The sequence below is a fragment of the Astatotilapia calliptera genome, chromosome 2, assembly GCF_900246225.1.
Source record: "Astatotilapia calliptera chromosome 2, fAstCal1.2, whole genome shotgun sequence".
Taxonomy (NCBI): Eukaryota; Metazoa; Chordata; class Actinopteri; order Cichliformes; family Cichlidae; genus Astatotilapia; species Astatotilapia calliptera.
This window is the reverse complement of record NC_039303.1, coordinates 28,546,959-28,561,413: the sequence shown is the minus strand read 5'-3', so window position 1 is coordinate 28,561,413 and position 14,455 is coordinate 28,546,959. Positions and strand designations below refer to the sequence as shown.

Here is a 14,455-nt window from a genome sequence, read left to right as displayed (position 1 = left end):
TACAGTACAATTGAACAAAAACTGTCTAAGTTCCATGCTGCATGTAAATAAAGAGCTTCTGAAAACACTGTGATTTTGAAAGCGCTCTGAAGAAGAGTAAGGTGAAAAACCTCCAGGAAGTTCTTTGAGGAAGACGCAGTAAATCAATAGAAAAATATTTTTTGTCATAAAAAATGTGTCTGTCTGCAGATCCTGACGTGTGGTTCATAGAGAGCTCTCACGGCATGGTAACAAAGACCAGTGAAGAAAGCACCATCCCCTGTGTGGTCACCAATCCAAAAATCACTGTCACCTTGCACGAGAGGGACACTGACATACCCGTAAGTGGGGTGTATGTTCCTAGTGAGGGCTACAAGGCGCCGGTGGAGGACAGGAATTATGTGTGTCGGGGAAAGCTGAACGAGGAAGTGCGAGAGTCTCAGGCTTTCTATGTCTTCAGCATTGTGGGTAGGTGTTCAGGTTGAAGAGCTTGTTTTAGAAGTAGTTCTTTCCAACTTAATAACTTGATCAGCCTTAGTGCAGACATTATTGTTTAGTTACATTACATTACCACACCCTTTTCACTTCTCCCTTGTGTTTTCTCTTCTCGTCCCAGTCCCAGAGGCCATTGACGCCTACATCAATGCCTCGAAGACGGTCCTGAAGCAGGGTGAACCACTGACAGTAAACTGCACAGTGCACGGAGTGGAGCTGGTGAATTTTTCTTGGGATATTCCCAATAGAGGGGTGAGTAGGAGTGGAGCAGAACAAGCGCTATTGTTCCGTTTTCCCTTTGTGATCACTCTAAGGCCTCTGGACCAAGCCCAAATTATATCAAGATGTGGAGACACACCTCATAGTTTTTATTCTGCTGTGAAACTTTACTCACAGCTCACATTAGGCTGGTATTGTAATAACTGGGTCTCTGTAGGTCCTTGTTTGGATAACAGCGAAGCTGAAATGTTTCCGTTTTATCTTTGATGATGAAGTTTTATTTTTATGGCTTTATTAGAACATGTTTTAAAACAAACTCACAGCTTTTCCTAATAAGTCTGACTGCAAAAATAAGAGCTCACTGAAAGTCCGATTTCAATAAATTCATATTAAAACATCACATCTTATTCTTGTACTTGTCTCTAAGCTTGACTTCTATGAGCCACTGACTGATGTCCTGTCCCCCACGAGCATGCGCTCCTGCCTGGTCTTCTCCCAGGCCACGGTGGACCACAGTGGAAAATATGTCTGCCACGTCCATGAGGGCATACAAGACCAGAGAGCCTCTGCCAGCGTCAACATCACTGTGCTTGGTAAGATAAAACCCCCCTTGCACACCCCCAACCTTTCTCCCACCTTCCTCCCACACACACACATAGACACAAAAGTAAAACAAACTGATGCTATGCAGATTATTATTACCTTTTGCTGACATAGGAAAGACTGCTTATTATGTCAACCTCTGGATGTTACGGTGGGAGAGGAGTTACTTTTAAAGGAAATGAAGATCACTTCTATTTGTTTTTCTTCAAAGTGTGAAATAAACTTTTGACACGGTGTGGATCCCTCGAGTGATACATTGAGAAACAGAGCTGTAAATCAGTGGGTACAGCAACTTTATATTTAGACTCACAGTGTTTATGTAACTGGGGTTTGACTTCAAATGTTAACATACAGAAAGTCAGCATCTTAGCTGCTAAGGTAAGCGGGATTCATCATATGTACTCTTAATGCTCTGTCTCCTGACCGTCACTGCATGCCGTATAGGTCAGTTAATGCTTATTCCACCTGCACTGAGGTGTGTTATATTTATACAAGCTCGAAGCTCCATGTTTAGTAGAGACAGGAGGCCAGGACAGTTTAATGGTGGACACTGGACATCTCAGTGGAAAAGATGCATAGTGTCTGACCACAGAGGTTCAAGAATGTAGAGCAGCAGTACAGAAGCAGCTTAATAAATGGTTTTGTACAGAGAAATGGTCACATCAAAAAGCCTTAGACCAAGAAAAGCAGTCTGAATAGAAACAGGGGAAAGTAGAGCCCAGCTATGTGAAACTAGAAAGTATCTTTTAGGATTTTTCTTTTTATTCTCTGGCCTGCAGAGTTTTGGTTTTGGTTCAGTCTCACTGCTCTCCTGGACAAAATCTTTGGTTGCAAAAATATCAGTGGAGTGGAGAGTAGGTATTCTGCAAAAGTCTTGTGCCACCTCTTATGTCTTTATATTTTGCTTCCTAGGAGACAGACTTGCTTTGAATTTCTTTTAAAGTGGTCTTGAGTAATAGTTTTCCAGGCTTCCTTAAGATGAAAATTAAGATAATTAAGATTTTGATACTGGCTGCTTTTCCAACTCATTTTCTGTCCAATTTTAAATTGTATTTTGAAGCATCATCCTGTTGTTGTTGTTATTGTTGTTGTTGTTGTTGTTGTTTTCTGGTTAAAGCTATGAAAAATTCCAAAGATAAGACAGTTTGACAGACATAAAATAGTATTTTTGCACTGACAAGGTGATTCCCAAAGAGGCTTTAGCCAAAAACTGGGAATACCTAAGCAGGATGTGCAGCATGTCCTTAAAAAAATTGAGGAAATCTGAATAAGAGAAGAATAAAAGAGAAGTCACAGGCCTAAAAAATAACCTAGAGCAGATGAACAGGACCTGAAAGTTATGTCTTTAAGAAATAGGAAAACAATCCAACAAAGACCTGAAGCAGGATCTGAGAGATGCATCTTTGCCTTTATTTGATCCATCTATTGTTCTCTGATGCCTCATCATAATGGTCTCAGTGGTAGAAGCCATTCTTTAGGAAAGGAAATAAGGAAAAGACTCAAGTATGCCAAATTACACACAAACTGGACTGAAAATCAGTGGCAACGGGACTTAAGCAGTGAGAGTCTACAGCCATCTGTAGAATACAGCTGATACTCTGTCATGAAACAAAAAGCGCCAACATCTAAAGAAGAACCTTGAATGTTCATTAAGTAGTCTGAGAGAACTATTCCTGAAGAATACTTGCTGTACCTCTTGGAATGTTTGCACGTGCATCAATAAGTCACTACATGTGTTTTTTATTTTCCTAGGAAAATGTAAAAAAATGAGCTTTGGCAACAGACTTTTTCACAGTACTGTAGTTAAGCTAAAGAGAAAAATAATTTACTACATTTAGTGCATTGCATATATACTTTGCTCTTTTTCTTGTTAGAAAACGGCTTTGTGGACATCAAACCGCCTCAGCAACGAAACATTTCCGTCAAGCTACAAGAGAACGTGGAGCTGAGAGTGGCGATGGAGGCGTACCCTCCCCCACAGGTTTACTGGACCAAGGATGGCGCCACCATCAAGGGAGACAAAATCATCAACACGAGACAAGAGCATGAAATAAGGTAGAACATCCAACCAGTATTTAGTTTCACGCACACCACAAAGCACCCAAACACGTCTACGGCCTTGATACATTTAAACAATTAGCATAGGACCTATGATAGGGCGACAGCCTCCACAGGTCAGTCTGCTCCTGTCAGTCATCGCCAGATAAGGGTCTCCACAGAGAGAAACACGATACCCTCTGGAGGGCTGGACGCCATCGTTCATCACACAGGAACCATAAACACCAAATGCTTGTCACAACTTACTGAGTTGTGTCTTTCAAACGGATGTCAAATAAAGCTTAAATTTGAAGGCTATGTTTTCACATTCCTGCCAACACACATTAAATATCTAAGTGAGATATCAACCACAGGGATGATGATAGGTAGCTAGAAAGAAACAACCCATGTTAACGAGTTCCATGAAGTCTCCGGCCGTAATAAATAAGAAAGAGAAACATCAAGCTGTTTTTTTTCTAGTAGTTCACAAATAGAGAGAAAAAGTCACCACCTCCATGCTGACAGCTATGTACAACACATGAGACAAAACTGTCATGTCCCCTGATAATGAGGTACATCATAAACTTTATATCTTCTTTTGTGTTGTTTAAAATTTTAACCCGGGGTGCTTCTTAATATTTTCATATCTTACAAAGTCTCTTGAAGACTTTAGAAATGAGTTTGCTCTCATATCTAAAGAACAGTTCATTTAGTGTTCAGCCCCATTTCCACAAAAGCTGGAACACTGTATGAAATGTAAATGCAAACAGAATTCACTGATTTAGAAATTTTATATAACCACATTTTTTCACAACAGAACATGAAAAACATAATTAATATTTAAATTTACAATATTTTTACATAACAGTAAAATTAAAAAAATGATTTTACACATGGATCATTGCATTTTGTTTTTATTTACATTTTAAACAGTGTTGCTGCTTTTTGGTTTAAGAGTGTTGTGTCTCTTATTAAAGTAGGTCTGATTAAATTTGTAACTTTTTGCCAGTCAGCTTTGATTTCTCCAGACAAATAGTCAACATTTTCAGTACTGGAAGAAAAAGTGTATATTTTATTTTTTAAAAATGAATTTTTTGTACCTCAGGTATGTCAGTGTCCTCACCTTGGTGAGGGTGAGGACAGACCAGAAGGGCCTCTACACTGTCCTTGTTACCAATGGAGAAGACTCAAAGGAAATGACCTTTGACCTGGAGGTCCAAGGTGAGCCTTTTTTTTAAGCTGAAATGTTCCCACGTGTTTTGTGTGCTGTGGGGTTTTGTGTGGTGTTTTATATTTTTTGACCGACTGTCTGAAAGTGGTGTTTGTGAATGGAAAAAAGCTGAGGACAGATTGTGTTTTTCTCCGAGTCAGCAATGATTAATGGCTGCTGCCACCCTGTGTTTAGTTCCCGCTCAGATTAAAGACCTGACCGACCACAGTCTCCCAGGGAAAAAACACTTGGTGACCTGTGTTGCAGAAGGGGTGCCAGCCCCAACCATACAATGGTACAGCTGTGGCAGCATGCTCAAGTGAGTCCCTACCACCCATTTCTCCATTGAACTGTCACAGAAGGAACACTAGGTGGCTGACCAAAACACGCTTTGCTTTCAGTGCGTCTGTATTTGACTGGAAATATTTCACCCTCCGATCTAATGTTCTTCTGCAGGTGTAGCAACCAGACAGAGGTGTGGAAGCCGCTGACACCAGAGCCAGAGGTGCTGAGCATCCATACGAACGTGAGCTACAATGAGACAAGAAAGGTCAGTCAGGTTCGCAGCCAGCTGACCTTCCAGACACCTCAGCAGGCCGCAGTCCGGTGTGAGACCAGCAATCAAGAGGGGCTCATCAGCAGGCGGGACATCAAACTGGTATTCAGCTGTAGGTGTCATGGGATTATTTATCTTAAGTTTGTCATTTTTTTATTATACAAATATAGACTATGCCACTTTACTATTAAATGGGTAAATGATAATATAGGATTAAATTAAATTGTATTTGGCTTAAACTGCACAAACACTATAGGAAAGTCTGATAAGTTTATAGAGACACAAAGCAAACTTTGTATCCTTTAGTAGACTGTATGTCTTAGACAAAACATAGCTTCATTTATACTTATAAATTAATTTCCAGCATGTGGAGATTCATGTTATTTATATTGTGTTTAATGTTCTGTGTACTCTTGCCTATTGCAGCCCTTTTCTCCCAGGTGGCAGTGTTGGCTGCTGTTTTAGCCTTAGTGGTCATTGTTATCATGTCTTTCATCATCCTCATTGCAATCTGGAGGAAGGTAAGAGAAACTCAAACATTTTTTAGTTTCCATTTTTCAATTTTCCTTTCTTCAAAAGCAATACTGTTTGTTCTCAGAAACCTCGCTATGAGATCAGATGGAAGGTGATAGAATCTGTGAGCCAGGATGGGCATGAGTATATCTACGTGGACCCCATCCACCTGCCCTATGACCTGGCCTGGGAAATGCGCCGTGACCACCTAGTGCTGGGTGAGTCCTCAGTTAAGAGAGATGATGAGCTAAGCTCAGCTAAAAAAAACTAGTCCTGATGGAAATCCTAATATCTTGCATGTGTGCAGTTTAACTTAAATCTGCTCCCGTTCATGCAAATTAGGGAAACCCAACTTAATGAAGATCAGAAATTGCAGTGTTACAAATGATGCTGAAAACAAAGGCAACAACAACATAAAAATATGATTCATATTTTTATGTTGTGAAGCATAATAACAAATTTAAATGGCATAACCAAATTAAATTAGATTAAACTATTAAAAAATAATTTAAAAAAAAAAAAAAGAGAAAAAAAGAAACAGAACAGAAAATGTCTTTGTAATTTTCTCCCACTACATTAAACCTTTTTAATAGAGGTTTTCCATAAATGGTAAAATATTATGTGTGGTTAAAAAAATATGAAAAAAATTATGTGGCACAAAAAACAGAGTTTTAAATCTATTAAAGCATCAACACACTGAGGATTGAACAAATATTTATTATCTTAGGCATTAAAATTAGCCTAGTCAACTGAGGACACTAATTCGTTGTTAGCTGCAGCTAAATTTTCAGCTTGTCACTTTTTATTTGTCTTAATAGACGCATTTGCTTCCAGACATTTTAAACTGGAGCTTTTGCCCGGTAGCTCTAGTGCTGTGGGTGGTTTGTGTTGTCTGGGCACAGTCGACACTGGAATACTAAACAAACCTTGTTAAACGTCTCTTATCAGCTCCAGTGGCACTTCATTTTTAAAGCCCTATTCACAGAGAGCTTTTAAACCTTCATGTCTAATGACTGACATGTTCATAGTCAGCTGCTCACCTACAAACAGGACACATCTCAACATCGAGAAAAACATCATATGCTCTTAATAAATACTATTTATCTGCAATAATCTTCCCTTCTTCAGAAAATAACATACATTTGCTGACACCAATATTTTAGTTAAAAATGGTCTCCGTTACTTTTGCAGGTCCAATGTGGGCCCCATTCAGACTCTGTCCTTCTGAGCTCCTCTTTGTGTTTCAGGTCGCACTCTTGGATCAGGAGCGTTTGGCAGGGTGGTCGAGGCAACTGCGTATGGTCTCACGCATTCGCAGTCCAGCACAAAGGTGGCAGTGAAAATGCTGAAATGTAAGCCCTACAATATAAAAACAAAGCAGAAAGCCATGTGCGTAATTTGTGTGAACAGTATATGAACCCCCGCATAGCTGTCAGATGTTGTGACACCAGTGCCATATTCCTTTGGGCTCATAGAGAGCAGCAGCCTGCTGAGCTTTAGTTTGCTTGCCAGCCTGATTCAAGTCATAGCTCACAGGTCATTGAGCAGTTTGGCAAAGGCACAGTGTGTCCTGCTCTCAGGGTATCTATTTCCAACTACCCTAAGTTTATGCATCTAATTTTTCCAGCTTTTTCTTCCCTTCTTTTTCCATCTTCTGACATCCAGCTACAGCCAGAAGGAGTGAAACTCAGGCCCTGATGTCAGAATTAAAGATCATGAGTCATCTGGGTCCTCACCTCAACATCGTAAACTTGCTAGGGGCTTGTACCAAACATGGTGAGCATGCATCACAATGACAAACTGTGGAAAACTGCTTTGATACACATGTCTGTCTGCTCATTTTAGCTTTGTTTAATGCAAAAGGTACCGGATAATAGTGGTGAAGATTTGTTTAAGTCAAAGGCGGGAAGTTCAGTGGCATTTGGTGCTGGATTGGCCTATATTTTTTTAACATTAAAGTCACAATACATTTACCATCAAAATAATCAGTACAAAAGGTTACAAGAAAATGTGACTAATAGAAAATGATTTTTTAAATATAGAAAAGTACAATTTATCATTTTGGAAGTTTGCTTTTCTTGCACAGAAACAAGTTTATTTCACTGGTCAAAGGAATAGAAAAGCATTCTTGGCTTTCTTACACATGATTAAAAACAAAACTACTGGAAACTGAAAGCATAATAAAATGGACAAAATTAGTCAACCAAGTAAAAATAAGGTTTTGAACCAGCCTGTTTGTTAGAAATTTGATGTAACCCATTTACCATAGCATGCTTTTTAAATGGACCTTTCTAAATGGCTCTTTATACTACCTCACCAGACTTCCTAAACCCTTGTCTAACTTCTTAAAACAGTGCTTTGATTTACCCTAAAATGGCATGCAATGCTTCTGAGTGTGACTCTACCATTCATAGCAAAAGGGTTCTCAGAATAATACCCTTGGAAATGTAAAAGTTTGCTACATCTAATAGTGAATATACTCACATCACTACTGACTAATAATAATAAAAATAATGGATACTTTATTGATCCCCATGGGGAAATTACTTGTTTTTCTCTGCATTTGACCCATTCACTCAGTGAAGCAGTGGGCAGCCCACTAAGCAGGCGCCCGGGGAGCAGTGTGTAGGGACGGTACCTTGCTCAGGGGTACCTCAGGGTAGCCGTTAAGTGGATTCGAACCGCCGACCTTCCGATCATGGGGCGACCACTTTACCTACTGAGCTATCCCTGACTCTACTGACTCTACAACAGAAAAAAGTATCCATTATTCTACTCCCACCCCACTTTTTTTGGGTAACGATGTGAGAACTCCTGCTCTAGATTATATAATTCACATTACATTGCACTTTGGATAATGAGTTAATGAGTGTTGGCATGTCTTGCACTTTAAATAGCTGTGGAATTTCTTTAAAGAATGCTGAATGAAAGAAAACAGCCAAGTGCATTAACTGTAACACATCAGAGCTTACAAGTGGGGTTTTTTTTACATCTAGAACAGCTGCTTTTGCAAAGAGAAGCAGCAAAAGAGAGTCCCTCAGTTAAATATGCTCAAAGCATAGAGTCAGCCACACAGTGAAAAAAGTACTGTATAAAAGCTCTATATTTTTGAAAGTTATAGTTGATTTTATGAGGCATACATAATACATACAAGTATAAAGAACATATTGTATTAATATTGTTATTGTTTTACTTCTTGTTCCCTGATCACAGGCCCTTTGTACCTGGTGACTGAGTACTGTCGCTATGGCGACCTGGTGGACTACCTGCACAGGAACAAGCACACGTTCCTGCAGTACTATGCTGAGAAAAACCAGGACTACAGTTGTCTCATCTCCAGAGGAAGCACCCCTCTCAGCCAGAGGAAAGGGTGAGCGAAGCAGACTGGAGCTTTCAGAGCTGCACAAAGGGCGTTTTTGTATGATGTGGGAGGTTCTTTTTATTAAAACCTCCTCTTATGTACTTTGAAACATTAGGTAAATATACTTTATTGATTCCTAAGGGGATATTTTTCTGTTGTAAAGTTTCAGATGATGAAGGAGCATAAATAAACAAATATGCCTTTAAGGTCAGTTTAGTGCACTTTTCAGACACAATAAATATATATATATATCTCCATCCCTCCAGCTATGTGTCTTTCGGAAGTGAGAGTGATGGAGGATACATGGACATGAGCAAAGATGAGCCCTCAGTCTACGTTCCCATGCAAGAGCAGATAGATTCCATCAAATATGCAGATATCCAGCCTTCTCCGTACGAGGCTCTCTACCAACACGGCTTCTACCAGGAACAAGGTTTGATTTGAGCCAGTTTACCACTGTTTTAAAATCACTTTAACCATGATGGATGATGAACTCTGCCACTATAAGCTGTACTTCTGGTTGAAAAGCACAGTGCTTTACATATAATAGACTAATGAATACGTGTTTTCTTAATAACTGATCAAATGCTGGAGATAATGTACAGACAAATGTGGCAACATATAAAGAGCCTGATCTCTTTTTACCCAGGCAGTCACAGGACAGCCAGAGTTCCCCCATCACAAAAGACAATGTCTTCATTCATGTTCATCACCTTCCTTTTTTTTTTCTCCTGCTGATCCTTTCACCTTGTCACTGTGTTCAGGAGTCAACAGATTAGACCTGGTGATCAGCGACTCTCCCAGTCTCACCTACGAAGATCTTTTAGGATTCAGCTACCAAGTGGCGAAGGGGATGGAGTTCCTTGCCTCTAAGAACGTATGATATTTTATAAAATACTCATCTCAACCTTCTAGATAACTGCCATTTTGTGCCCATTTAAACAAAGATGAAATTAGAAAATTAGTCTTAATTTTCCGATTATGTAGAGAAGAATTGGAAGCTTAGTTTAGCATAAAAAAATTTTGAAACAGAGAAAAGAAACTGGAGAAAGCAGGTAGCCTGACTGTGTCAAAAGAAGACAGAAGAAATAGAGATCAGCTAATCAGCATCCAAATTTGCAGCAATATGTAAAAGGAAAAATTGTGCTTATGTGGCAACCTCATGATGATTACAACAGGTATATTCGTTTTCCTCCTCCGCAGTGTGTCCATCGTGACCTGGCTGCCAGGAACGTCCTGATCTGTGAGGGCAAGCTGGTGAAGATTTGTGACTTCGGCCTGGCCAGAGACATCATGCATGACTCCAACTACATCTCTAAAGGCAACGTAAGTATAAAAAAAAACCAGTGGTTTATGGAAAAACTTATGGAAAGTTATTCTATTCTGTTCTGACAAGTTTTCACCTGTTTTGGCTTTTTATCCGCGTATAACAGAAATTTAATAGCAGCAAATAAATTCTAGCTGGACTCTTTTAGCCCTCCTGACTGTTGCATGTTTCAAATTAGGAACAGTGGTTCTTTAATAAGATGTGTTTCTTCTTTCATTCAGACGTTCCTTCCCTTGAAGTGGATGGCACCTGAAAGCATTTTCCATAATTTGTATACCACCCTAAGCGATGTGTGGTCATATGGCATTCTTCTTTGGGAGATTTTCACACTGGGTCAGTTCAGGCACACTCACATCAACACACAAAAAGCTTTTAGTCCTACTACTGAAGTGCTGTATTCATATTGTAGAAGAGAATCACCTTATTTGTAAGTGATAATATAGGACACTTTGTTCCAATGTTCCCACTAAATTTTCATGTGTCTGAGCGAACACGCAAACTCCCTGAGCGATCCCTTGGACAACTGTGAGCAACAGCAGACGTGTGCACTGTGGTCATGCCAGCATCCAAGTTACATGGTTTATTATTATATTTATTATTTATTATTAAAATAATCAAATTACAGCATTTACATTTTTGTTAGACTACTTTTAATTAACTGCTTTAACCCACTTACAATGAAAATTAAAAAAAATCTTGTTCATGTCCTGTGTAGTATGTTAACACTATTGGAAGTAAAAATAACTTGAACTCCAATTTTGAAAACAAAACTTTTTTTTTCTTTTTGTACAGTGTATAATGACCAATGTTGGGCAATTAATTATATAGTTACTTCTTCAAAAAAGTAACTGAGTTATGCAAACAGAAAAGTTTTTTGCAGCTATTTACTTAAAAATGCAGCCAAGGTGTTTTTTTTAAATATACATTTCAAACTATTTACAGAACAATCAGCTCTTCTGCATGAAATTTGATGCCACACAAATTATTTGTGCCACTCCAAAAAATAATTTCTGTCCACTATGAGATAAAGGAGAACAACAGCCTGATACCTGCAGGCCTGACAACAGGAGCTGTATCACTCCTGTAACACCTGTAGCATTCAGTATTCGCCTCATTGTTCTGACACACAACAAAACTATTGACTACACTACACACTAACTACACAAGATTTGCACTAAACATTGCAAATCTCTCACATCTCAAAACACCTCCGTCACTCCTAAAACTTCCCTCTTCCTAAACATCTAAATACCATGTTGCCATATCATTTTTTGATTTGTCGACATGGTACATTTTTCCACCAATAGGAAAGGGTGGGGTTTTTTGGTGTTGTTTTTGCTCACAGGCGGAGAGTGCTTTCGAGCGTTTTCCTAATAAAACGCTGTTTTTACCGTTTCTTCCTGCAGTAAATATAAACAATGATAATATTCAGGAAGAAAACCAAACATTGCAGATATTTTTATCATAACTCTGGTTTTACGTGGCCTATCGACACAATTTAAAAACTAGTATAAAGTCCACACTCTAGTATAAAGTCCAAAACTAGTATAAAGTCCACACAACGTGTACAATCATCGGAGATGATTGTACACGTTGTCATTAACGTGGCTTCACTCCACATCAGCCACGCCGCTTTGCTAGCTAAAACACAGGTGTCGGCACATAAGGACGCTGTCATAGCCTGTCAACGACGTTGATTAGCTGCGTATATACAAGTGTGAATTGCATTATAGGCTGGACTATGGGATAAGGGGGCATCGTTCTAATCCCATACGGGAGCAGCCAGTCACTTACTGACTAACACTGCAAAACAGAATTGTTAGTGTATTAATCTTAATTTCAATTCAGGTTAGAACTCTCCTGGACTCTTTACAAACTTCTCTATCCTAAAGTGTAACCAATAAAGAGACATACAATTTCCATGTGACAGTAAAGGAGAGTATAGGAGGCCATGGCAAATCTTCTGTTCTATGTCTGATTGCAAGTACGTACCAGTTTCTTTGAAGCTTCATATGAGGTCAGTCTTCCAATTAGGCACAGTCAAGCTTTGAAATCAGCATTTCCTTACTCAGAGTATTGTGAGTTTTTTGTTGTTTGTTTTTAAGCATCCTTTCACCATTTTTTTGAAAGTACCATAAAAACAAAGTTGACAGTTTGCACTTGTAAGCAAGAGTGGTGAAAACATACAATCCACTTTTGTAAGCGAGACACTTACGAAATTCTCTGTATTTCCTTGTCTAAATGTGAAATTAACTGGACTTTATGGGTCAATTTTTCTCACAGATCTGGGTCAGAATAAATACTTTACTTTACTGAAGTTGAAATAATAAGTCAGTGTTCTGCTTCTTGGAAAACCCATTAAATTCACTCAATGTCTCAGTGTCTCATAGGCTGAAACAATGTAATTCTGTGTGCAAGGTTGCATTATGTTGGATACAGATCTCAATTAGATTCCTAGCCTTTGCTTCTGATTTCTAAGTCAGCTTTTGAATGATCTCAAATGTTCTCTGCAGGAGGGACCCCCTACCCTGATTTGCCCATGAATGAATTATTCTACAGTGCTTTGAAGAGAGGCTACCGAATGGCCAAACCCACCCATGCCTCCGATGACGTGTGAGTCTCACTTTCACCGTGACATTTTCTTGCCTTTTCAACAACTTTTGAAAAGAAACACACTTATTTCCTTATTTCATGTTGCTCATGTTGCAGTTATGAGATTATGAAGAAATGCTGGGATGAAAAGTATGAGAAAAGGCCCGAGTTCTCATTTCTGGTCCACAGCGTGGGGAATATGCTGACAGACAGCTATAAAAAGGTACATAATAACACTTCCTAGTAGCTGGATGAGATATTGGCAAGCATTCAAGTACTTTACATTGGTGCAATTTCACAGTAATTTCACTTTAACCTTAAAATTGAACTGTAAAAAATTTGTAAAAAAACAAAAACAAATTGTACTTCAGTTTTATGGTTATATTTTTATGCTTCTGCTTCAGCCAAACTCAGATGGAAATCTGGTGTTTTTTAAGTTCTTTTTCAGTCACCTTATGACATTAGCAATAATAGTTACTTGTTTTTTATTCTTTAAAATAAAGCAGTTCCACACTAAACCCTAACCCCTTCTTTTATTCAGTATTTGTATTACCTCCCACCAATACAGTGATTTAAATATATTTTTAAACTCTTTTACAGTCATTTACCATTAATACATATTTTATAAGTAACACATATTACATATGTTGCAAGTGTTTTCAGAAAGTGTTGGCAATATAACCTCAAAATGAAATCACAATATTTAAAAATCTTTCTAACAATTTTGATATTTTTGACAAACAGAAAACAGAATAGAAATACTGAATGATTTATTTAGTAATATTTTATTTATTCCAGTAAGTAATAATAAGTAAATGAATGACATTTTCCATGTTTTTATTGCACTCATTATTATAATGAGCTAATGTCACCAATGCCACACTACCTACCTTGAAGTGTGAAGCAAGGTGCCAAAAGCAGGAGCATCATAGCGCAGTAGTTGCACTCCATATGACAGCTCTTCCTGTCAAATGGAGTGCAACTAGTGACTTGGAGACTATTGATGTAGCTCTCTTTTGAATATATTAAATCATCATCAGAGGTTAAAGAAATTACCCCTTCCTGAGTTTAGGTTTGTCACAGTCAATAAAAAACACAAGTAATTTCACTAAAATGCTCATCATCATTCTTCTTACAAGCTCATCAGACTGCTCCTACGCTGTTAAGGTAATCAAACTCTCTCTCCTGACAACAGAGATACAACCAAGCCAACGAAAACTTCACGAAGAGTGACCACCCGGCAGTCGCCCGCACCAAACCTCAGCTGACCTCACCCTTTCCAATCACCAACCCAGCATTTGGCACCCCATCTCCTGTCACACTCCAATCTCCACTGGATGCCTACAACCAAAACTCAAGGCCTAGACAAGACTTCAGACAAGAGGCACAGGAAGTCATACCGTCATACAACGAGTACATCATTCCCATTCCGGACCCGAAGCCAGAAGACGCTTTCACTGACGTGCCATCGGAAAGTCCTGGAAGGTACAGAGTCACTGAAAGGATGCTGCAAATGTGTGCCAAGAGCAGGGATTGAAACAAAGATGAATTCGTGTTTGCTTA

The 14,455-nt window shown here is 38.8% G+C and overlaps 1 protein-coding gene across 1 annotated transcript in view; it reads left to right on the top strand.

The window, feature by feature from the left end:
• The window catches only part of pdgfrb (platelet-derived growth factor receptor, beta polypeptide), a 28,476-nt gene that overhangs the window by 12,325 nt on the left and 1,696 nt on the right, over positions 1–14,455 (top strand). Inside the window, exons 4-22 of the mRNA XM_026192490.1 lie at positions 190–447; positions 596–726; positions 1,121–1,286; positions 3,171–3,351; positions 4,439–4,554; positions 4,739–4,862; positions 5,000–5,211; positions 5,526–5,620; positions 5,698–5,830; positions 6,860–6,964; positions 7,278–7,388; positions 8,826–8,982; positions 9,240–9,406; positions 9,738–9,850; positions 10,177–10,299; positions 10,522–10,633; positions 12,814–12,913; positions 13,010–13,115; positions 14,088–14,377. Of these exons, the coding sequence (XP_026048275.1) occupies positions 190–447; positions 596–726; positions 1,121–1,286; positions 3,171–3,351; positions 4,439–4,554; positions 4,739–4,862; positions 5,000–5,211; positions 5,526–5,620; positions 5,698–5,830; positions 6,860–6,964; positions 7,278–7,388; positions 8,826–8,982; positions 9,240–9,406; positions 9,738–9,850; positions 10,177–10,299; positions 10,522–10,633; positions 12,814–12,913; positions 13,010–13,115; positions 14,088–14,377 (2,800 nt within the window). The remainder of the gene's footprint in view (positions 1–189; positions 448–595; positions 727–1,120; positions 1,287–3,170; positions 3,352–4,438; positions 4,555–4,738; positions 4,863–4,999; positions 5,212–5,525; positions 5,621–5,697; positions 5,831–6,859; positions 6,965–7,277; positions 7,389–8,825; positions 8,983–9,239; positions 9,407–9,737; positions 9,851–10,176; positions 10,300–10,521; positions 10,634–12,813; positions 12,914–13,009; positions 13,116–14,087; positions 14,378–14,455) is intronic.